The 24,809-nt window shown below is 42.1% G+C and overlaps 1 protein-coding gene and 1 long non-coding RNA gene across 7 annotated transcripts in view; one reads left to right on the top strand and one right to left on the bottom strand.

The window, feature by feature from the left end:
• LOC137623247 (uncharacterized) overlaps window positions 1-18,356 on the top strand; it is a 234,255-nt gene extending 215,899 nt beyond the window's left edge. Inside the window, exon 4 of the long non-coding RNA XR_011040575.1 lies at window positions 18,221-18,356. This is a non-coding gene — a long non-coding RNA (uncharacterized lncRNA). The remainder of the gene's footprint in view (window positions 1-18,220) is intronic.
• LOC137623244 (echinoderm microtubule-associated protein-like 2) overlaps window positions 1-24,809 on the bottom strand; it is a 131,856-nt gene that overhangs the window by 13,232 nt on the left and 93,815 nt on the right. For 5 of the 6 annotated variants that reach the window (XM_068353991.1, XM_068353992.1, XM_068353990.1 and 2 more), the window contains 2 exons: window positions 18,280-18,396; window positions 9,302-9,343 (listed from right to left, as the gene is read on the bottom strand). In XM_068353991.1, coding sequence (XP_068210092.1) covers window positions 9,302-9,343; window positions 18,280-18,396 — 159 coding nt within the window. The remainder of the gene's footprint in view (window positions 1-9,301; window positions 9,344-18,279; window positions 18,397-24,809) is intronic. The other variant, XM_068353988.1, reaches the window with a different exon arrangement.

A 24,809-nucleotide genomic window follows, 5' to 3' on the forward strand; every position in this document is an offset into this window, starting at 1 on the left:
TGAAGCTAGGAAGGAGAAAAAGCAAGATAAGGAATTTTCCAGAGCCAGTAAGTCAGTTTGGACTATGGATATGCAAACTGTTTTCTTGTGCCCATAGCCCATGGCAAGTAGGTAATATCAACTATAAAACAAAGCTACAGGTGTATAACTTTACTTTATTGATTCCAAAAATGGTTACTGTTACCGCTGAAATCAAACAAGAGAATAAATTAAGTTTTTGCGTATCTGTAGTACCATCATTTCGAAAAGATAACCCAAATTTGCAAGAACTCTTGATTTGGAGTAATGGATGTTGCTACTAAAACAGAAGCATAACTATTGTGAAGGCTTATTCTGTTTTAGACAGAAAACATGCCATCAATGCAATTCAGAAGTACCTCATTGTGACTCGATGCATAGTGCCATTGAACACGAGACGGTAAATGAGGTCTTCACTGTGTGACAATGCAATACTCATCCAGTGTGCTGGGATCAAACCATCACCATACATAGTCAAACAAATAAAATACTAAAAATTCATGAAAATTGATGATACACATTTCACGAGCATCAAACCAAATAAAAAGAGGAGACCCAGTGGTTCATGATTTGCTCAAGTTGATGAACCAAAAAAAGAAGAGTAAAGTACAAGTTATCATTCAAAATTCTCTTAAACTGGGAGGACTTGCTAGATAGAGTACAAGAATCCCTATTAAGATTAGGAAATTAATGATTTTCAGTACTGTACATGAAAGCAGTAATGCCAGCTGACTGCTATAACTTCTTTGATTCCTTGCCTCATGTTTAATGAAATATCAATAAAATTCTGTACATAATCAATACTAACATTGGCCTTCAGAAATTTGGAAGGCCTATTTACAATGTCTAGTTTTTATTTACCTTCTTGCTCATATAAGAGCATTTGAGAAAATCGCAGAGGCTTCCCAGATTTTAAAGATTAAATTACTGTATCTTTAAAATTTATATAAGTTTGCTTTAGAGATTATCTGTTTTTGCTTTGCAGAAAAACAATATAGTTTTCAGAAAGTTCAAATATTTTGTACTATATGTTCCAAAATAACACTTACGTAATTGCCAAAGTCAGTTTACTTTGTTTTATTTCTATAAAAAAACACTTTCAACAGGAATATATAATATGAAAGTTTGTATCAATCTGATAAGAAGTTGTAAAATGAAGCTTAAAACAATTATTTAAAAATAAGAAAATTAGTTTTTCTTAATTTCCTAACAAGTAGAGAAAATTACTCTGGCAATTACTTTATGAGGCTGATGATTTCAAGTTCAACTTTAAATTTTTTTTCCAATAATTTGATCTGACAACCCCAGATTTTCAATTGTATAATAAAACCTGAATATAATTTGATATCTCTTATAGGCCAAAGTCTAAATCCAGTTGCTCTAAAGAGAAAAAACGCCAAAGAATTGGAATGAGGCATCAACGAATCGCTCATTTGTTCTGAAACCCCTGAAAGAGCAACAATACAGGTAAGGAGGGCCTCGCTCGCAGACGAGAGACGTGCTCAACACTGGGGGGAGAAGCTCAATGCTTCATATGCTGTGGGACCTCGGTGAGCTGAGTGAACACAGGTTGAGGGTACACTGCGTCATTAACAAGCATAGAAATCTGACTGTGGTCACCTTCTGGTTTCACCTTGAAAGGAGCACCCGAATGGTAATAACTTCAAGAAACACCAGTCTGCAACTGCTCATGTCCATACACCAGATCTGCATGAACAAATGGAATAACAGATGTGAAGGGTGCTGCAGGTAAAGGCATGAGAAGTTCTGGACAGTTACCCACCCCAGAGTTCTTAACCCTTGGGGAAGCAGCTGTGTTCCTAAGTGTAGCGGCTTCGAAAGCCATTCCTTTGCGGGGAGACCCAATAGTCCCAGGGACGGTTAGTGTTGCAGCAAGCGCCAACGGGAAGACTGCCTGGGTCATGGGCCCCGTTGCTTTGCTAGAGGAAGCAACAGTGTCTGCCCCTATGGGTTGTCCAGGATTCACTCTGTCATCACTCTACTAATTTTTCCTCCAGAGGGAACAAGATGGCAGAATAAGAAGCTGAGAATTCTTTCGTCATCTACCAAACCACTCCCACTGGATGAACACTTCCTGAAAAAAGAAAAAGAATTAAGAAAAAGTGATGTCATATAACCAGTGGGCATGTGAGGATGGTGGCTGGTCAACTACCCGCTAATTAGCCCGGTGGTTATACCTTGCTAAAAAGTTTTATCGCTAGTTTCAGCTTCGTAGAAGAAATATATCCATAGTAAAGAGCGAAAGAGTTTGCATTAGGTGTTGGAACAATAAAATGTTTTGGCCAACATGCTTTCATAAAGTTGCTTGAACCACATGTTATTCATAGTTATTTTAAAGTTAGATATCCCCTATTAAAACATTAAACAACCTTAAATCGCAAAGAAACCCAATCTGGATCATGGGTAAGAAAATACATGAACTCAACCTTAGTCGGTAAATGCAATGAGAATTGAAAAATATGATATACCACCTCTTTAATAGCTGCCAACAACCTCCAGCATAACTCGATACTGTACTTACTATTACGGGGAGGCAATTTGTAAAGAAAAAATAAATTTGTAAGTAATTTGTGTTTTTCCTAGTATACAAACCTGGAGCTATTTATAGGGTATCGGCGTAGCTGAAAGACGAGTCATGATAATTTTAGTGAGGGATAACCACCCCATCCGCTAGTTAGCGGGTGGGGGGTAGGGTAGACTGGCTACCCCGCTCACTCACACCTCTCGGCTGAGTAACCACTTTGCTTTATGGCAAGACTTCTTGGGGACAGGGTGGCGGGCCAATTTGTTTAAATAGCTCCAGGTTTGTATACTAGGAAAAATACAAATTACTTACAAATTTGTTATTTGTTCCGGAAAGATACAAACCCTCCACTATTTATAGGGTGCCTTGGTCCTGACCCGGGGTCCTCTCTATTTCGATCTGTGATCGATTGTAGAAGGGACCCTACCCTCGTTAAAATCAAGTGCCGATATGAGGTAATGCACTGATAGTGGTCTGCAGAAGCTTGTGTGTGAGTGGAACTAACAGTGTGGCTTGTCTTTGACATAGGAACTAGAGTACAAAACCTATTGTTCTTAATGACTTACCCAATACCCTCCCTCAAGGTAATGGGGATGTAACAAAGTATTCTTCTATACTTAGGAGGCACAAGGGAAATGGGTCTTACCTGCAGCGAGGTGAGGTGAGGTCAGCTATGCTGAGGCTTGTGGAGCTTTTTTCCCCAGAGGGGAGAAGGTGAAAGGAAGAAAGGAGCCAGGCATTCTTACTCATTCACCCCAGACTAATCCGGGTAGCCTCAGCCCTCAACCCTCTGCTACTTGTCCATCAAGGAGCCTGAGGTGTTTAGACCATTTGCTGTGCAACCACCATAGGACCGATGGAAAAGGTCTCCATGTTCTTGTGGGTTACGTCTTTGCAGGTAGTGGGCCGTAAAGGTCGATTGACGCTTCCACGTGCCCACTTAAAGTATTTGCGCCACAGAGTAGTTTCTAGAATGCCAGGGACGTAGCAACCCCACTGACGTTACGAGCTCTGGGTCTTAGGATGAAGGAGAGTCTAGATTGAGAGTAACCTCAATTGTCTTCGATCCCAGAGGGGAAGGAAATCCTCAAAGTCGTCCTTCCTCATGCTGGTCAACAGTGCCAATACACGGGGACGAACCTCACGGACTCCTCACTGGGTAAAACCCCCAGTTGATGGGTTTTCGGTTACCGAACAAAGACTTTATTCAAAATGGGCTGCACCTAGGGTACAACACACTCGGATTTTGAGTCTGGCAATCCACTCAGGGACGCCACTGAGGATTACTTCTCCACGTCTCCTAGAGTAGGAGACATCAGAAGATGGATCATACAACACACTAACTCTCTTGGTCAAAAGCCAAAGTGAGTAGAAAGGCCGTCTTCCGTGTAAGGAAGCGATCTGCTGCTGGGCATAAAGGTTTGTAGAGCGGGGCCTTCAGAGACTGAAGGATCCGAACCGCGTTCCTAGGAGGAGGTCGAGATCCGACGGGGAACAAGTTATCTCAAACTTGTATAAGTAAAGGCATCGATGGGAGAGAATCCCCTTCCATGACATCAGTCACAAAGGACCAAACACTTCGCCTGGAAGACAAGATGCTGAAAAGTGTCTGAGGTGCCTAGACATCTTTTCCGCAACTCGTTGCGAAAGGCCTCTCTGAGAGGGGTGGTGTAGGATCGTCCCAGGCGTGAAGTCGAAGCAAAGCTACGGCTTAAAAAAGTGTTAGCATGTGGCTGCTTGGAAGACCGTGCCGTGGAGGAAGATCCCTCGGAACTCCGTCAGGAGCTATACAGTAGAAGGTTCGGGAATCATTCTGCGGGTTGCCATAGCGAAGCCATTGGAACTCCGTCAGGGGCTGCAGAAGGTCCGGGAACCATTCTGCGGGATGCCATAGCGAAGCTATTGGAGTCATTGATAAGATCTTGCTTATCCTGACTTGGCTGAGGACTTTTTCATCAGACCAAATGGGGGGGGAAAAAAAACAAGGCACACCTCTAGGCCGCCCCACCGATCTTGGAATACATCTTGTTCGAGGGCCTGGTGTTCCGGGACTGGGGAACGGTCGAGTGGGAGCCTGAAGATCAGGGTCGCTGCGAGCATAACCACAGTCGGGGACCTCACAAAGTTAAGACTTTGTTGGATACAAGATGATTCCAAGACACTAGGAGCCCACTATCTGGGTGGTTTTGCTAGCACATTCCTGTACCAACATGTTCTCAAACAAAATATACAGTTTAGAAGCGATCATTTCCCCTTTGCTTTACCTCCCCCTCTTCTTTATGTGAGGGGCTAGCCAGTGTTCATTAAACATAATGAAAAGTTGCCCACGCTGTTGCTATCGTTCTTTTAATGTCGGCTAACAATGTTCCTTTGGGACTAATTGATCTAAACAATAACCCTGTAAGGATAGAATAAAAAGTCTTGGAAGCCTATCGTGTAAAAAGGCAAGTCGTTATACCCAGGGTACAATGACGGGGGAGGCTGCCTCCATCAAACGGTAGAACAGAGTTTAAAACGATAACCTCACGGTTTTGTCTTGGCTAAAGCGCATGCTCCGGGACGGCTTACAGCCTTCATGAAGTTTTAACAACACCCATTGAAGTTCTGTAAAAACTTCTCAGGAACAAGTCTCCCGAAAAGGGTGAAGTCTCGTATGTGGGGGTTTGCTTCAAGAAAACCAGACATAACTGCCATCGACCGCTTACCCGAAGGAGTTGCCATCGAACGTTTTCTCGCTAGTGAGAAAACTACCGTCTAATTCAGGCAAGGCCTGTCAGGGGAAATGAACTGGAACGTAAAGAATTTTTCATTCCCTGCTCATTTCCGTCTGCTAACTAAACCACTCGAAGTGGGAAGGTGGAGGGAAGATGACGGTGGTTCATTCGAAAACGAAAGGATCGGTGCTGGCAAAACCAGACTAGCTGACATAGTAATCAACTGGGAGTGTAGAGTGATGTATCAAGTCACACCTTTGGAAGACCCATCCCGTAGGGGGGAGGTTGACCATAGAGTGTTCTGAAGAAACTCTGGAATTTTCAAGAAGTCCTCCCGAAGGAGAACATTGCCTAAAACAAGCATTCTCCCAGCTCTATGGGAAAAAAGCATAGGCGTTAAAAAAAAAAAAAAAAAAAACATTTTAACACGAGAGAGAGAGAGAGAGAGAGAGAGAGAGAGAGAGAGAGAGAGAGACCCCTTCGAAGGAGGAACATCAAGTTAAAGGTTGACAGCGAATGCTACCTCCTAACGTGGGCAGCTCACGAGCTACCACATGGAGCGCAGGATAACAAACAGGGCAGCCGTAGCAATCGGCCTTGTGTTCTATGTCGCTGCTACCTGTGAAAAAAGGAAGTTGTGATCGATTACAATTAATGCTCCGCTGCACAAAATACACTATTGGGGGAATAAGTCACCTTCCTTGTAAGATAATTCCTCGAAAGGGAGCTGACCTGTTATACACTTTAATGCAGTAATGAAACAAACACACGGCAGTGTTGGGAACCTGCCGACCATCAGCGCAGGGTAGGGCAGCAATGACAACTCCCTTACGGCGGAGACAGTCGGATACGTTGTCAACAGTAATTAAAGTTACAATTATCTAAGAACATAAACCTATATTTCTATTTATACATATATACACTCATATATATGTTAGATAAATGAAAACACACAAGAGAAAAAAAAGGTAGCATGTCCGTCCTCTACCGAGCTATAAAGTACAGTGGAACCTCTACATATGATTGTCCTAACATACGAATTTTCCAACATACGAAGTAAAATTCGACCAAATTTCTGTCTCAACATACAAAGTGTTGCTCCAACATACGAAGTAAACAATACGCTTAGTTTTAACATTTTTTTTTATCTTGCCTTTTCACATGTTGTTTTCTGTGTTCCGTAATCATGGGTCCTAAAAAGCTTAATTTCGGTTCAGGAAGTAGTAGCAGTGGTGAGAAAGAGGAAGTCTATGCTTTCATTAGAATTAAAGCAGGAAATAATAGAAAAGCATGAGCGAGGTGTACATGTTAGCGATCTGGCTAAACAATATGGCCGGAATATGTCTACGATCTCGACGATCATAAAACAGAAGTCAGCCATTAAAGCACTGAAACCTTCGAAGGGGATCACGATTATTTCTAAACGTCGTAGCCCTACTCTGGAAGAGATGGAACGCCTTTTGTTGATCTGGATAAAGGACAAGGAGATTGTTGGCGATACGATCACGGAAACGATCTTTTGTGAGAAGGCCAGCGCTATCTACAGTGACTTGAAGGCGGCGCGCTCTCAGGGTGACGCGGGAGAGAGTTCAGCCGATCCTACAACGGAGGAATTCAAGGCGTCTCGAGGTTGGTTCGAGAAATTTAGGAAACGGACCGGGATTCATTCAGTTGTTCGTTATGGAGAAGCTTCGAGTTTGGACATCAAGGCTGCTAAAGACTTTGTTAAAAAGTTCGAAAGCATCGTGGCGGAGGAAGGTTACGTAGAGCAGCAGGTGTTCAACTGCGATGAAACCGGTCTGTTTTGGAAAAAGATGCCTAGGTGAACGTACATTACCGCCGAAGAGAAGAAAATGACTGGACATAGGCCAATGAAGGATCGGTTGACTTTTGCGCTTTGTGCCAACGCCAGCGGGGACTGCAAAATAAAGCCGTTACTGGTTTACCATTCCGAAAACCCTAGGGCATTTAAAGCACATAGAATTAATAAAGACCTGCTACATGTTCTATTGCGTTCTAATTCTAAGGCTTGGGTTACTAGGCATATCTTTGTGGAATGGGTAAACGTAGTTTTCGACCCTGCTGTCAAGAAGTATCTTCAGGAGAGGAATTTGCTTTTGAAGTGCTTGCTTTGTTTTGACAATGCACTACACCAAGCACTTATTTAAGCAGTACTTTAATGTCACGCAAAGCACCAACTCAACTTTGCGTGAATTTTGGAGGAGCCACTTTAATATCATGCACTGCTTTAAGATCATTGATCAGGCTTGGGAGAGAGTAACTCGTCGGACCCTGAATTCTGCTTGGAAGAAGGTTTGGCCTGATGCTGTTGCTCCCAGAGATTTCGAAAGTTTTGGCCCCGAGAATGAACCTGTGCTTACCGCCGAGGAAGATGTCGAAGAGAGTGTATCCCTTGGCAAGTCTATGGGTCTGGAGGTGGATGAAGATGACATCACCGAACTCGTCGATGAGCATCACGAAGAGCTCACCACCGAGGAACTCAAGGAGCTGCAAGCCATGCAGCATGATGAGTTCCAAGCGCAGTTGAGTGAGTTGGAGGAGATCGAGGAGGTAGGCGAAATTTTAGGTACGGCGGAAATAAAACAGATGTTAGCATATCATCAACACTTTGTTGATTTCATCGACAAGCATCACCCACAGAAACTTCAGGTTTGCCGTGTTGTTGCGCAGTTCGATGATGTTTGCTTAAAGCATTTTAGAAAAATCCTCAAAAGCCGTACAAAGCAACTTTCACTCGATAGTTTCTTTAAAAAAAATCTTTAAAACGGTCTAGTGATCATGATGAAAAGAAAGAAATTGAAGCAAAGAAAAGGAAGATCGAATCGAGTGAAAGTGATGAAAATTAAAAATAAGAAAAGAAAAAATGAAAAAAAAAAAAAAAGTTAAAGTTCACGTAGTAGTGTAAGTTAGTGTAAGTTATCGTACACGTTATCGTACAAAATCACCGTCCCTACCTCCTCACTGATCTTCCGTGTCCTCCTGCGTAGAAGTCCCTACACCTGCGCTGGCCTGTCGCTAAGGTAAAGTGTTACATTATAACCCATTTTTTATTTATTATTTCATTATTATTATTCTTTTTTTTTGTTTTGTAATAAGTATTTATTATACAGGTATTGTATTAATGTATTGTGTAATTATGTGTAGCCATTTATTAAGGATTTATTATGGGTTTTTAGGCTGAGGAATGAATTAAATAAATTACCATGTATTCTTATGGGAATATTTGCTCCAACATACGATCGTTTTAACATACGAAGCAGTTTCTGGAACGAATTAAGATCGTATGTAGAGGTATCACTGTAAAGTGGTTACTCAACCGAGAGGTGTGAGTGAGCGGGGTAGCCAGTCTACCTCACCTCCCACCCGCTAACTAGCGGATGGAGTAGTTATCCCTCACTAAAATTATCATGGCTCGTCTTTCAGCTACGCCGAAAATATACCCTATAAATAGCGGAGGGTTTGTATCTACGCCGGAACAAAAATTTTTTATTTTGGGTAATGTCTACAATTTAACAGCTAGAAGAGAAAAAAGCAATATGAACAGGAGAGAAGTTTCGCTGAAATAATTACACAAATTTCTTTTTGGTTTAAGAAACTGGTACTCTAACCACTGCAAATTTGGAGGAATAACAATAGTAACAAATTTACCAATTTCTAAAATACATTTTAAAACATCTGTGCACTAAAAATTTATTGATCCAAATTATAAAAAACGTGCAAATATTTAAAGCAAGATACTTAAAAGCCACTTTAATATTCTAGAAAGCAACACACAAAATTTATGATGAACAGATTCTTTTGAAGAAGACCTTTAGCCTTATTGTGCAACAATACATCTTTATTGGATTCACTCAAAACGGATAAGTATTGGTAGGCTTAACGTCATTCGCCAGGGTACCGACACCTTTCATATCCCAGTAGCTTGGTAAAACTTAAAACAATGAAACCACCAAATATTTTAAGTACAAAGTGCATGCTTAGAATTACACCTTGAGAGGCTTACCACCGATGATGCACTTTGATATCTGGCTCTTCTGACTTTAGCCTTGGATAGCGTGGAAGAAAAAAGGTAGTATCAACAACCTACAGTAATTCAATACAGTACTGTACCTTTTGTAGACTAAACTTTCGTAAAATTACAAATTTTTAAATATAATTGTATTTTTCCCAACTACAAATCCAAGTCCTTTAATAGAAGAATGATTCAAGCTCAGCTAGAACTCAGCAGATAAAACTTATAAGGAGTTGGGAGCAGCTGGTAGTTAGTTACTGGCTGGAGGCAGGGAAGCACCACCTCCCTTGACTGAACAGTCACTTTAATTGCGTCTGGAACTGGCTAGCTAAAATCTAGAGATCGCTATGCTTGGACTTTATTATAAGGTGCAAAGAATAGCATCCTAGACACCTCAAGACCCAGGGTTGAAAGTACCATCAAGTTCATGGCCCAAGCAACTAAAGATGTTGAAAAAGAAATTTCTTCTTTTAGACAAGTTTGCCTGTAAATATTCATTCCCCCCCCCCCCTGTAAGGAGGATGGTGGAATGAACACTCATATTACCAGTTATAGAAAAACTGCTAGCTATAGGTAAGGCTTCCCTGCATCCATGTCCATCCAGCTACATAGGATTCCAACAGATATATCCGGAGGGAGGGGAAGAAGAGATGTAAAGGGCCAGACAGTCTCACTCTCAAAATACTGGGGTCACTAAACTAATTGCAGAGCAGCAATCACAGGTTCCAGAGAAAATATATCTAAAGGGTTTTAAGTGCAATCCTTCAAATAATACACACTAACAGTGGTCTGACACGTCCATACTCCATCATCTAAAACTTGAGCCACTGAGAGCTTTGTCTTAAAGGCTAGAGCAGCAAAAATCCTTTTAACCTTATGGGTGTACACTTGACTTGATAGTCTCTCACAGCCAAAAGGAGATTGTATTTTTGATGATACTCTTTATCACCCAACCAGTGCTTACAACCAGGTTCTGTAATAATCGTCTGGGTTCTCTTAAGCACCAAAAGTAACTCTTCTGGATCGTTGGTTACTTCCTTAAGTGATGGAATTTAGGAGAATGAAAACCTGATTCCAGATGGACTGATTCTATGTTTTAGGTATAGACTTAGAAACTAAAGATAAAGACATGCCTCCAGTGCTCAGAATGAGAAAACAAATACAAGAATCCATATATTTTGCTTACACATTTGGTCAAAGGTAAAGCCACCAAAAATGTTTTAGCCATAGACTTGGGAACTAATGATAAAGACATGCCTCCAGTGATCAGAATGAGAAAACAAATACAAGAATCCATATATTTTGCCTACACACTTAGTCAAAGGTAAAGCCACCAAAAATTGTTATCAGGGTAAGGTCCCTATCTGAGACTTGCCTCAACGGTTTATAAAGAGCTCTTTAAAAACCACAAAACCTTGGTCACATCCCAAGCTGAAGGTTGAATTTCCCAAGAGGAAGGATCTGCTAAATACTACTGATAAGTACAGATAATTCTCATGATGAGGTAAAAGCCACTCCTCTGCCTCTACCCTGCTCAAGGCTGAACAATACCCTTTTACCACTGGGACAGAGGGATCTTTCCCTTTGTTGCTAAGCTAGAAAGTGCTGCTAGTGGAAGAGAGGCTCCGAGAGGAGAAGTATTGTGTTGATGGCGCCAACTACAGAAGACGGCTTCCACCTGGTAAGTAACATGGATTCCACAGAGTTGTGGAAACTCTGCAGGTGAGGTTGATGGAGCAGGTTGTGATGTGGGGAAGCTGTTTAGGAACCTTTACTAGTTGAAGCAGGAGGTCCTTGTATTACAGAGCTACTAGAGGCAACTTTAGGTTTTACAATGAAAACGCCTTCTTTATCACTCTTTAAAAAAGTTAAAAGGGTGGAAAAGAGAGACTTCATCCCATGGATGCTTGAGTGCTATTGCCAGATCTGGCACTGGTCAACAGTAGAGTGGCAGTTTTCTGTTGAGGCTTGTCACGAACATGTCCATTGTTGGGGAACCCAACAAAGTCAGGAGTCTTGTCACTGCTTGGGAATGTAAAGACTATTCTGATCCAACTATCTAACCCATCCAACTCTCAACTTGCCTTCTAGGAAATTCCACTTGCCAAGAATTAACCAGGCTGAGAGGACTACCACGTTGTGGACTGCCCATTTATGCACACATACAGTTATTTGACAGAGAAGCAGTGAGAATGTGCTGCCTTCCTTGAGAAGCTGTGAGAATGTGCTGCCTTCCTTGTTGACATATGCCATTCAACAAGACAACCACTGACTAAAAGAGGCTGGAAGTGTTTTAAGTGGATGATGCCAGGAGATGGAACCCAGACTCTTTCTTCAATTTGACTGTAAAAAGGAGAACCTGAGGGGGACACTAAGGGAAACTGCCGAAACAGACTCATCTTGCTTGGCCTAGTCACCAAAGTAGGTAGAGTTTGGGGAAGTTTGTTGAACAGAAACTTGGAAAGTCTATTAAATTCATTATTCCTGATTTTGATACTGTATTAATCTCTGGCACAGTCGTTCACATAGTTTATTATGCATGTTGCATTAGATTTTTTATAATTCTGAACATGCTTTGAATTCAGATCTTATATTAAATTTATTATTCCTGATTTTGATATTAATCTCTGGCACTGTCATTCAGTTAGTTTTGCATAAAATTTTTTGTAATCCTCAGCATCCTTTGCAATCACAACTTCCCAGACTGTACCATCCTGTACATAGACTTAATATGCAGTTAATTGTGTGAGTTTTGCCTTCTCCATCATAAGGCTCAACACTAAATTGTATTCCATAAGTTTTATTGCAGCTGTGACCATATTATGGAATGATCTTTCTAATCAGGCAGTTGAATCTGCACCAGTGTCAAAACATCCCTGACTGGTAATTGCCAGACTGGGTTTAGTTCCCCCCTCTCATACTCGTTAGTTTCTTTGGTTGCTGTAACCTCACCATCCTTGTGAGCTAAGGATGGGGGTTTGGTGGAGCCTATAGATCTATCTGCTGAGTCATCGGCAGCCATTGCCTGGCCCTCCTTGGATCTAGTCAGTCTCTAGGGCATTGTCCTGCTTGATAGGGCTATGTCACTGTCCCTTGCCTCTGCCATTCATAAGTGGCCTTTAAACCTCTAAACTTCAGAATTTCAAACTTCTTGTGAATGTTATGTTGAAAATGTTAAAATGATTCTCTTTTTATTGTTCATACTCTATATGACAGATCTATTTTAACGTTGTTACCGATCTTAATTTAATTAAAATATTTTGTATTTTTGCTTTTTCTACTCACATATATCGTATTGTTTATTAATTTCCTTATTTCCTTTTGTCAATTGGAACCCTCGGGCTTGTAGTATCCTGCTTAGCCAGTAACAATGATGACGATATTAAAATTTCTGCGACCAGCGTTTCTTTAAACACCATTGTAACGATCATTGATGGAGATGGCCTTGAGGAACATGTCTCTTTAATGATGTCAAGTGATCTACTAGCTGTTGCCATTATTGTGCTGGTAACTGTGTCTGATGATGGAAAGGATGAGATACCTTCCCAAATCGGGTTACTCTCTTGGAACAGATGAACTTTCCCTGTTACCTTATCTATGTCCATACCGAAGTATATCATTCTTTGCTTGGGAGAAAACTTGGAGAAGACTTGACACAATCCCAAATTGTGATAAAACGAGAAAAGTCTGCCTTGATGATGACCAAGTTGGGACTCATGAGTTTGTCAGTATTACCTAGTTGTCTAAATACCAGATCAGACAAATTCTGTTGGCATGAGCCCATGCTGACCCCAACGTAAACACTCGAGTGAATACCTTGGGGGCAATGGACATCAAAAAGCAAAGAACTTTGAACAAATTATGAGGATTTAGAATTACTATGCATAACCGAGATCAAGAGATCATAAAGTCGTTCTTCCTCACTGCATGTCTGACCGTGCTGGGCATCTCCATCCTGAACAGTCTGGTGGACGAACTCATTTGATGCTGAGAGGCCTTTTCACATATCTCCAAACCCACCTTTTGGACCAAAAACAAACGGCTGAAGAAGCCCGACATATATCATGAACTACTTCCAGAAACCTTTAGCGGCATAAACTGCACCTCTGAACAAGGCATAAGATCTACTTCCATTCCTGGATGATAAAAATGGAGATGGAACGAGAGGAGGAGGAAAGCTGGTGAATAAGAGGCGGTATTAGAAACTAAGAACGCCAACCGTCCACTACTCAGGAGTTGCCACCTCATCCATTTCTCTACCCCGCATTCCCTCACTGGTGGTGGCTGAGTAGAGGAATCACCAGCTCTAGCATGAACGAGGGATTCTCCTACCTTTCCCTCTAGTTTTGAACCCTACGTTGACAAAACGGTTGAATAGAATCAGTCGGCTTCAGAGACGTCAATGGTGCAGATTTTTATGTCAATCCTATTTGACTTACCTAGGAGCTGGTCTAGAACTTTGTCTAGGAGCAGGAGATGCCCTAGAATGATTATTCAAGGAGGAAGGTTGATACCTCCACAAAGATACTGGTCAGTGGAGAAGCAAATCTTAATTAGATTTTCTCCATTTTTTGGATCTCTACTCTACTTTCTCCAAGATAAACAGTGAAGGTCCTTTAAGAAAAGACTTCGAGTTCAGCACCTCTGAGCCACTTGCCTCACAAACTTAGTGGCCATTATGACTCCCTTCTTCAGAATCCAGTTGCCCCACTAGTTTTCTGCCTAGTGGACCAAAAACTCTACCAATTTTCCCCAAGATAAGAGTGAGGTCTGTGAACTGCCTCTTCTTCTCTTAACAGAGGTTTTCACTTGAGGCTAAATATCTTACTGTAACTGGCCTCTATTTTTGAGGCCTCTGAGGCTGTGAAAGTTATGTGCTGAGCTACCAGCCTTTCGGCCAGCAGACATAGACAGAACTAAGCTAGAGACCACTGGGCCCCAGAGGCAGAAGACAGGGATGAGAATCTTGCATCACATAACACTTCTGCCTTGAAAAAGTATGAGGCAGAAACTTGAAACAGCCTACCTTTAGGGAGTCCTTACGAGTTGAAACGTTCAGGACGACCTTGTCATATGCCACCTAAACTAGCTTGGACCAAGGGAGTTTCAATTGTTACCTTGAACCCTGGGGAGCATAGCACAATCTATCTTTTGTAGCCTTCCTGCCTTTAATCAGAGATCTGGGAGCTTTGCCAAGACAGTTAACCCTCTTGATCAAAGACAAGGCCTGGAAAAAGGATGACTTGTACTTCACCTCCTCGGATTCAGTCCAATTCAAACCAGCTGCTCGAGGCAATCACCCAACAGAATCGGCAGAGTCCATTCTTCTTTGAAGAGGAATCATACCTTAACCCTGTCTGGACACCATACTCAACCAGTTCCGAAGAGGATCTGAAATTTAGAAATTACCTCAGTTACCCTTATTCGCGGAATTAAAAGATCTTATGGGTGAAACTTTGCCCTTCGATGTAGGACTCCTACGCCTACCAGCAGCTGGCAAACTAAGAGGAGGATCCTCACAATCTCTCCTAGGAGAGAAACTAGAGGAACTCGAGAGGATCTCTGGGGCACTGTCTACAAATCCTTAATCGTCCCTCCTCTTTGAGCCCCTTTGTTACTCCTGTACGAACACCTTCAGGAGACTCCGGATCTGAATGTGGTCATCTGGAGGAGAAATGCTCCAAAGATGAGTTGGCAATCGTAAAAGACAGAATAAAGACAAGCTCAATTGTAGTTATCAACCTATGAAATGCATCTCGGGGATCTACATCATCAATGCTTTTACGGACGAGGATCTAATGAAAAATATGTCACTTAACCTGCGAGGGTTATGCTGTTGCAAATATGAGTGCAATAAGCTGGACAAACCTAATGCTTTGAAGAGTGAGAGCACTGAATACGAGGATCCAGTACCACTCAATTTTTCTGTACCGTAAAGTCCCCATCTGATCTCTTAACTGGAGACGGAGTGTACTTAGCGGCATGAACAATCACTCGTACAGGAGTAGTTTCCTTCCATTCAGATTTTTCATTGAACTGCGCTGAGGGGGACGGGGATGTCAATAATGCACCAAGGCAAACACTACCTGAACGTCCCTATTACAGTACTATCAATAGCTTTGCGATTGTCAAAACCCTGAGCGTAAGCAAGGTCACACACTCAGGAGACGAATCGCAAAACCCCCAGCTGATTGCAATCACATTTTTAGGAGACAAGAATATCTCTTGCCTTTGGAGGAGTGCACTAAGCCTGTGTGGATCCTTAGGAAAGCAAAAAGATCTTATGCGGGCTAGAGTGAGAATGCACTATTGTGAGCACCACAGGCATGTGCTGAGCACAGATAAGGTAAAAGAAGAATCAGATTCCAACTCCTCGCTCGCTTGCAGACATATTGCTCGCGAGGGCGCACATGAGCAGGGGAGGACCTGCACTGCTCTTATGATGTGTGAGGGAGAGCATTCATTTTATGTAGATGAACGAAGTACAGTTTGTAGTTTCTTCCGAGAAGGAGAACTTGTTCCTCCCGTTACAGTTTTCTTGGGAAAATTCGCTCACAGAGGGTTGGTTTATAAAGAAAGTATGTTTCAAAGGCAGAATATCAACAGGCAGCTTGGTTCAGGATCATTGTTAAGGACAATAGGATCGTAAGGTCCTAAAGAAGCATTATTCCCTTTCAAGTGATTATGTGCCAGGGGTACCTTCTCTCTAGGCAGTGTACCTTGAAACCCCATGGAAGTCCAACGGTGTAGTACCACGTTGTCAACCGTAATAAGATCTGAAACTATATTAGACTCCTTTTGAGGGAAAAGCTCTACTGCTAGGGGAAAGAGAAGTCTCTCCCATCCTCAAAACTTTTCCAAGAGTTAATTACGGTAGTTACCAGTCTTTCTCATCTTGTCTTTCAAAGAGAGCTAAAAGGAAGGGTCAGAGGGCAGAGTGCAGTGGTTGAAGGAATAGGTCTGGCCAGCTTCTTCAACCTTGAGGATGTGCCCGAGTGAGAGGAGTTACACAAACTTTTTCTTCGCCCGCCTCCTGCCATACTTCGCCACTGGCAGGGTAACCACTCCCTACACTTCTCACAAGGGGAATCCAGGTGGCACACATGACCCCTGCATGAAGGGTATAAGATATGAGGATCTACTTCCCTACCGCTCAAAAAAGTGCCACGTTTTCCCAACACTCCAAGGCAGAGCCACATGTCCACCTTCAGTATGGACAAGCATACATATTACACACACACACAATTAAAAAGTGAAAGAAGGTATATTAGATTAGAAGGTAGTAAGTTGACTGGCCAGACAGTACTATATTGGATCCCTATCTCTGTTTACTGCTCATTTTTCTTTGCCTTTGCCTACGCATAGACACTTTTCACACACTCCTCTGTCCTCATAGACCTAACAACAATGAGGTTACCAAACAGTTCTTCACTCAAGGGGTTAACTACTGCAATGTAATTGTTCATTGGCTACTTTCCTCTTGGTAAGGGTAGAAAAGACTCTATAGCTATGGTAAGAAGCTCTTTTAGGAGAACAGCACTCTAAAATCAAACTAGTGTTCTTTAGTCTTGAGTGGTGCCATAACCTCTGTACCATGGTCTTCCACTGTCTTGGGTTAAATTTCTCTGGCTTGAAGATACACTCGGGCACGCTATTACTATCTAGTTTCTCTTCCTTTTGTTTTTTTATAAAGTTTTTAGTTTAATTGTGATAGATCTAATTTTATGTTGTTGATATCTTAAAATATTTTATTTTGATTATTATTACTTCTCTTGTAGTTTATTTCCTTGATTCCCTTCCTCACTGGGCTATTTTTCCTTGTTGGAGCCCCTTGGGCTTATAGCATCATGCTTTTCCAACTAGGGTAGATAATAATAATAATAATAGCCAAGTTCCAAGAGAAGCTGATAGCACGTTAGTGATAGTCAACAGCAGGAATCAAAGTTCATTGTACCGGCAAGATGGGTGGGAATTCCCACCACTGGCAAATAACTACCGGCTACTGCTGACACCTCATTATAAATTTTGCCTCCTGCATTCCAACTGTGCTTGAATCATTCTCCTATTAAAAGACAAAGGTTTGTATTCGTTTCTTATCAGTCATGCTTATTCGTTCCCCATCCTCCAGAAAATGTCATTCAAAAAATGTGTAAATGATTTTTCCAGAATTCTAGTATGCTTGTTGACCCTGATCTTCGCGGGAGCTTTAAGGCAACTTACAAAGTGTTTTTCTAGCAAATCTACATTAACAAAACATTCAAGAAAAGTACAGTACAATGTTGACATGCTGGTTTATCTACACAGCATAATAATAATGCCTTGCCCTATGTAGGCACTAATTATGGTACAGTTGGGTTTACTATTAATATTTTACAATTCATTTCCATGTGAAAAGTTTAATTTTTATTAGCTTTGGATTTTTAACTTTTGAAATATAAACTTTTCTATTAAATAGCTATAATAGTTCATGACATTTTATGCATGATTAACAATGAAGAAAATATGAAATCACTTTTCTTGAAGTAAATCACAAGACCAACTACAGTATTGTAAATATCGTACTTAATTACAAATTACAGCATTTATTTTGTATACGTCCTCCCAAATAGCACATTTAGTAGTCTAAATTAAAGTAATACTATACTAGTTAAATAAATTACTGTACCAATTAACCACACCAATCTAATTGAACTGAATTTATAACTAGCACATTTACCAGCTTAAATTAAAGTACAGAACTAATTTACTAGTTAAATATCAATAAACCACACTAACTGAACTGACTAAGTGGCTGCCAAGTATTTAGTCAATTTCCCTTGGAAGCAATATTTTATATACTCTTTGAAATCCCTAAATGATGTGTAATGTTCAACGATCATTTTGTACTCTACTAACATTTTTCCTCCTTAGGTATGAAAATTGATTTTACTTAAATAAGAAACTGCCGCTATACAAATATCTCAACTTACCTGACATCTGCCAACTCTGGTGTATTTACGACAATCTTCTGAAACTTGGTAGATGTATATGTTATTATCTCGGGAACCAACAGCAAGGTATTGACCATTTGGTGAAAACTTGAGCACCTGAAATATATAAAAAGCTTTTAATTGCTGTTAAAAAATTTACTTCAAACTTCATGAGTGAAAACTATATTTTGATCACAAAGTGTAGGAAAAGATTCTTAATTGTCTATAGATACTGTAGCATAAAAATAATAATGAATAATACTATGTAACATTTTAAATTACCTCTTAAAATTTTACAGATGCAGTCAAACCAATAACCCTTCTCCTAGATCCAGGTCATTATACTATATTAACGTAGCATATATCGACATTACCCATTCCTATTTGTTTACGTATAACTTTTCGACATGCAATTTCAACTTTAAACTATGTAATTTGTTATAAATAAATGTTTTATATAATATGTTCCTCTCTCATTGCTTAGCATCATTTTTCCTGTCATAATTAGGTTTTATATTTTTGCTTTGCTTTCTTACACTTTCTATAAATAAACATAATTCAATTATAAATTTGACATCAGCTTACATTTGACTTCTGTTTATGGATATAATAATCAGCCTTGATGTCAGGTGATTCTACTCTCTCTAATTAATGCTAATTTTTAATTTTCTCTCCCATTTTTCTTTGTTCTGCCATGAGCAATACATAACTGTACTGCATATTGTATCTCTATGACAATGCTAAATTCACTTCAAAGCATAGAATGTATCCTTGAAAGGTAAAACCATGGACAAAACTTTAACATGCGTTAAGTACTGTAGCCTATGGAAATGTGAAAAACGAACTATACCAAAAATTTCCTAAAAAACTTGAAAGTGTACGACATAACTACTGTAAATGACAGACATCAACATCAAGTAAGTCCAATCTCCTGTAACATCTCATTAATTTTTTTTTTTAGATACAGAAAAAATTAAGACTGACAAGTCGAAAAATGTTATTTTTATTAATAAAATAAATTTTTGAATATACTTACCCGGTGATCATATAGCTGCAACTCTGTTGCTCGACAGAAAAACCTACGGTCAAAATACGCCAGCGATCGCTATGCAGGTGGGGGTGTACATCAACAGCGCCATCTGTCGAGCAGGTACTTAGTACTCCAAGCAAACAAAGAACCAATTTTCTCCTCAGTCCACTGGGTCTCTATTGGGTAGGAAGGGAGGGTCCTTTAATATATGATCACCGGGTAAGTATATTCAAAAATTTATTTTATTAATAAAAATAACATTTTTCAATATTAAACTTAGCCGGTGATCATATAGCTGATTCACACCCAGGGGGGTGGGTAGAGACCAGCATTACATGTTTACATTATTATGAGCTAAGTATTTTGTATTTCATTTTAGCAGTTATTCAAAATAACAAACATAAAATAAATAAGTACCTGGTAAGGAAGTCGACTTGAACAATTACTCTGCCTTTTTAAGTACGTCTTCCTTACGGAGCCTCGCGATCCTCTTAGGATGCTGAGCGACCCCTAGGATCTGAAGTATCAAGGGTTGCAACCCATACAACAGGACCTCATCAAAACCTCTAATCTAGGCGCTTCTCAAGAAATGACTTTGACCACCCGCCAAATCAAGTAGGATGCGAAAGGCTTCTTAGCCTTCCGGACAACCCAAAAACAATAATAAAACATTTCAAGAGAAAGATTAAAAAGGTTATGGAATTAGGGAATTGTAGTGGTTGAGCCCTCACCCACTACTGCACTCGTTGCTACGAATGGTCCCAGAGTGTAGCAGTTCTCGTAAAGAGACTGGACATTCTTAAGATAAAAAGACGCGAACACTGATTTGCTTTTCCAATAGGTTGCGTCGATTATACTTTGCAGAGATCTATTTTGTTTAAAGGCCACGGAAGTTGCGACAGCTCTAACTTCGTGTGTCCTTACCTTCAGCAAAGCTTGGTCTTCCTCATTCAGATGGGAATGAGCTTCTCGTATTAACAGTCTGATAAAATAGGATAAAGCATACTTTGACATAGGTAAAGATGGATTCTTAACTGAATACCATAAAGCTTCAGACGGGCCTCGTAAAGGTTTTTAAATAGAACTTAAGAGCTCTTACAGGACATAAGACTCTTTCTAGTTCATTTCCAACCATACGATAAGTTTGGAATATCGAACGATATTGGTCAAGGCCGAGAAGGCAGCTCGTGTTTGGCTAGAAAACCAAGTTGTAGAACATGTAGCCGTTTCGGATGAGAATCCGATGTTCTTGCTGAAGGCATGAATCTCACTGACTCTTTTAGCTGTGGCTAAGCATATCAGGAAAAGAGTCTTAAAGGTGAGATCTTTCAGGGAGGCTGATTGTAGCGGTTCGAACCTGTCTGACATAAGGAATCTTAGTACCACGTCTAAATTCCAACCAGGTGTAACCAAACGACGCTCCTTCGTGGTCTCAAAAGACTTAAGGAGGTCCTGTAGATCTTTATTGTTGGAAAGATCTAAGCCTCTGTGATGGAAGACTGATGCCAACATGCTTCTGTAACCCTTGATAGTGGGAGCTGAAAGAGATCGTTCTTTCCTCAGATATAAGAGAAAGTCAGCTATTTGAGTTACAGAGGTACTGGTCGAGGAACGGATACTGACTTGCACCAGTTTCGGAAGATTTTCCACTTCGATTGGTAGACTCTAAGGGTGGATGTTCTCCTTGCTCTAGCAATCGCTCTGGTTGCCTCCTTCGAAAAGCCTCTAGCTCTCAAGAGTCTTTCGATAGTCTGAAGGCAGTCAGACGAAGAGCGTGGAGGCCTTGGTGTACCTTCTTTACGCGTGGCTGACGTAGAAGGTCCACCCTTAGGGGCAGTGTTCTGGGAACGTCTACTAGCCATCGAAGTACCTCGGTGAGCCATTCTCTCGCGGGCCAGAGGGAAGCAACTAGCGTCAACCTTGTCCCTCCGTGAGAGGCGAACTTCTGCAGTACCTTGTTGACAATCTTGAACGGAGGGAATGCATATAGATCTAGATGTGACCAATCTAGTAGAAAGGCATCTATATGAACTGCTGCTGGGTCCGGGATTGGTGAGCAAAATATTGGGAGCCTCTTGGTCATCGAGGTTGCGATGAGATCTATGGTTGGCTGGCCCCAGGTGGCCCAAAGTCTCTTGCATACATCCTTGTGGAGGGTCCATTCTGTTGGAATTATTTGTCCCTTCCGACTGAGACAATCTGCCATGACATTCAAGTTGCCTTGGATGAACCTCGTACTAGTGATATGTCTAGACCTTTTGACCAGGTGAGGAGGTCCCTTGCGATCTCGTACAATGTCAGAGAGTAGGTCCCTCCTTGCTTGGAGATGTACGCCAAAGCCGTGGTGTTGTCCGAGTTCACCTCCACCACTTTGCCTTGAAGGAGAGACCTGAAGCTTTTCAAGGCCAGATGTACTGCCAGTAGCTCCTTGCAGTTGATATGCATTGTCCTTTGACTCGAGTTCCATAATCCCGAGCATTCCCTACCGTCTAATGTCGCACCCCAGCCTACGTCCGAGAAGAGAACGTGGTTGGGAGTCTGAACAGTCAGGGGAAGACCCTCTCTAAGGTTGATATAGTCCTTTCACCAAGTCAGACAAGACTTTATCTTTCCGGAAACCGGGATCGAGACCGCTTCTAGCGTCTTGTCCTTTTTCCAGTGAAAAGCTAGATGGTATAGAAGAGGACGGAGGTGTAGTCTTCCTAGTGACACAAATTGATCCACGGATGACAGTGTCCCTACCAGACTCATCCACAGCCTGACTGGGCAGCGTTCCTTCTTCAGCATCTTCTGGATGGATAGCAGGGCTGGGGGTTGATCGTCTTGTTCAGCAACGTCCTCATCAGAGGGTTCCTCATCCGAAACTGATGAGGAAACGGCAACGGAGTGGGCAACGTCTGACTCGCTGAATCCGGTCGCACTGGTGGATGCGTGACGGAGCCGGACGCAATATCATGGCACTGCTGCACAGTCTGTGAACTGTCAACAACCATGGGTGCGCGAGGAAGTACAGCGTCAACCCGAAACTGTCTAGACTGTCTGGGTGTGCAGTCAACACCCTACCGGGTTGCTGAGGATGACGCACTGCGTCACAACAAGTCACCTCTGCTGGTTGTTGAACGTCTTCCTAGTGACACACTGAACGTCAACAACCACCTCCGAGCGTCGCTTAACGTCAACGTGCGACTGGCAACCCACACTGGGTCGCCTCGGTGGAGGAACCACCTCAACTGGCAGACGCGAGTAGGTTACCTCAGCGTCAACAGGGCGCACAACCGACCGGTTGGAAGGTTGTTGGCCAGAAGGAGGAACCACCTCAACTGGCAGACGCGAGTAGGTTACCTCAGCGTCAACAGGGCGCACAACCAACCGGTTGGAAGGTTGTTGGCCAGAAGGTTCTTCTCCGCATTTAAGTCCTCTATCAAGGACACAAGCTTGGACTGCATGTCTTGCAGCAAAGCCCATATAGGGTCTACGGGAGCAGGTGTGGCAACAGACGGGGTTAGCGACTGAGGCGGAACCATTTACCATCCCTGGAAGCCTTGTTATGTGTGACATAATAGTACAGCAAAACTTCAAAGGCTCGACAAAAGTTGAGAAGTTGACCTGTAAACAACTTGGAGCGTCTCCTGGCTAGGCGCCAGGGCGAGTTTACCAGAATTGAGAAGTCTATCTGGGCAGAGGCATGAACTCCCAAGCCGAGAACTTCTCTCGTGTCCTATCAGACTCTCGCTCTATAAGCCAGTTTAAAAGAAGGGAAATCAAAGGCTGAATCCCTAAAACTCCTCCTGGTGCAAAAACCAGTCGCCTAGCCAACGTAACGCTCTCTAGGAGAGCGAGAGAGCACTAGCTTAACAACAACGGTTTCGAAGTAGCTAGGCCTAGTGTAAGTTCTGACGTTTAGGCGAACGAGGAGCAGCAGTTACAAGATCCGGACGAAGATCTTTAAAAAATCATCATGATTTAATTAAAGTCCATAGGAGGCTAAGCAGCTTAAGGCTCCTCTCCAACTGACAGAGTCCTCAAAGGAATATCAGTAGGAGGGAGAACAGCACTTTCTCATCTACAGGAACCTTGTCCGATAAAAGCTAGGTTATCTCAGTGAGTCTCTCACTGGTGCATTAGTAGCAGACCAGAAGGCAACGTCATGTAACTGCTTGACAGTCTGTGAACTGTCAACAACTGAACTGTCAACCACAACAGGTGCGTGAGGACATACAGCACTGGTGCATTAGTAGCCACTCGAGACTGCTTTGACTGTCTATACTGAGCAGTCAAAACAACTCTAGGATGCGGAGGTTGACGCACCGCGTCAAAACAAAACAACTTAGACTGTTGTTGTACCTCGCGAACGTCAACGGAAGGTTCCGTGCGTTACTGAACGTCAACATGCGGCTGGCAGGGTACACTGGAACGCATGGGTGGCGGGACTCTCTCAGCTGGAGTGCGGCAGAAGGTTGCCTCAGCGTCCACAGGACGCACAACCGTGTTGGTTGTAGGCTAGAGGTTGGTGCAGTGTCAACCTTCTCCGCACGAAAGTCCCGCATCAATGACGTTAACTGAGACTGCATGGTCTGCAGCACAGACCACTTAGGGTCTACAGGAGCAGGTGCGGCAACAGACGGTGGGACTGCCTGATGCGGTACCGCTTTGCCTCTCTTAGGAGGTGAGCAGTCGTCGGAAGACTGCAGCGAGTCCGAACTGACCCAGTGGCTACAACTGGGCCGTTGGACTTGCGCGGAAGGGACCGACTTGCGTTTAATAAGCTGCGAGACCTTGGTCCATGGTTTCTTACGAGAAACCTCTTCCGCAGACGAGAAATAAATGGGCTCTCTCGTCTTTGTGTGGGTGGGGCGATCTTGGGTAGATACGCCCGAAACTACGGAGGGAAACGTCTGTTCGTTGATCAAAGCCTGACGAACACATAAGTCGTTCGACATTACTTCTCCCCTGGGCTTGGGAGCTTGCAAGAGGTCCCGGACTAGGTGAACGACAGGCACGAACAGACGAACCCTCGGACGCAACACTGTAACACTTTGCGCATATCACTTTATCACTTCGTTTTTCTGTTTTGCACTTATTACACTGAAATCGAAACTTTTACTGATTTCTACCTGAAACACGCAATTCTACCCTTCATTAAAAGGTAGTAATTGCGAAATCAGTCGTATAATGCAGCTATTAATACTAGCAAAAAACAGAAAACATATATAAAGATAAAAAATTCAGTGGCTGGGAAAAAGACTAAACACTCATTCAAATAAACTACGTTTACAATCTCTCACCGCACATAGCCTGGGGACAAGAATAAAACCCTAGAAACGTTTTACCTTCTTCCCCGTACAGCGACTAGGGAGGAGAGTAACACGAGAACAACGTTACCCGCTTGAACGGAACGTTTTCTCTCCTCTCTCTCCCTCCGTCTCTATCTCTCTCTCTCTTTCTCTCTTGATTTCGCACCTAAGAGAAGAGGCCAATTATATTTCGTCAAAAAAACATG

The sequence above is a fragment of the Palaemon carinicauda genome, chromosome 30 (assembly GCF_036898095.1).
Source record: "Palaemon carinicauda isolate YSFRI2023 chromosome 30, ASM3689809v2, whole genome shotgun sequence".
NCBI lineage: Eukaryota > Metazoa > Arthropoda > Malacostraca > Decapoda > Palaemonidae > Palaemon > Palaemon carinicauda.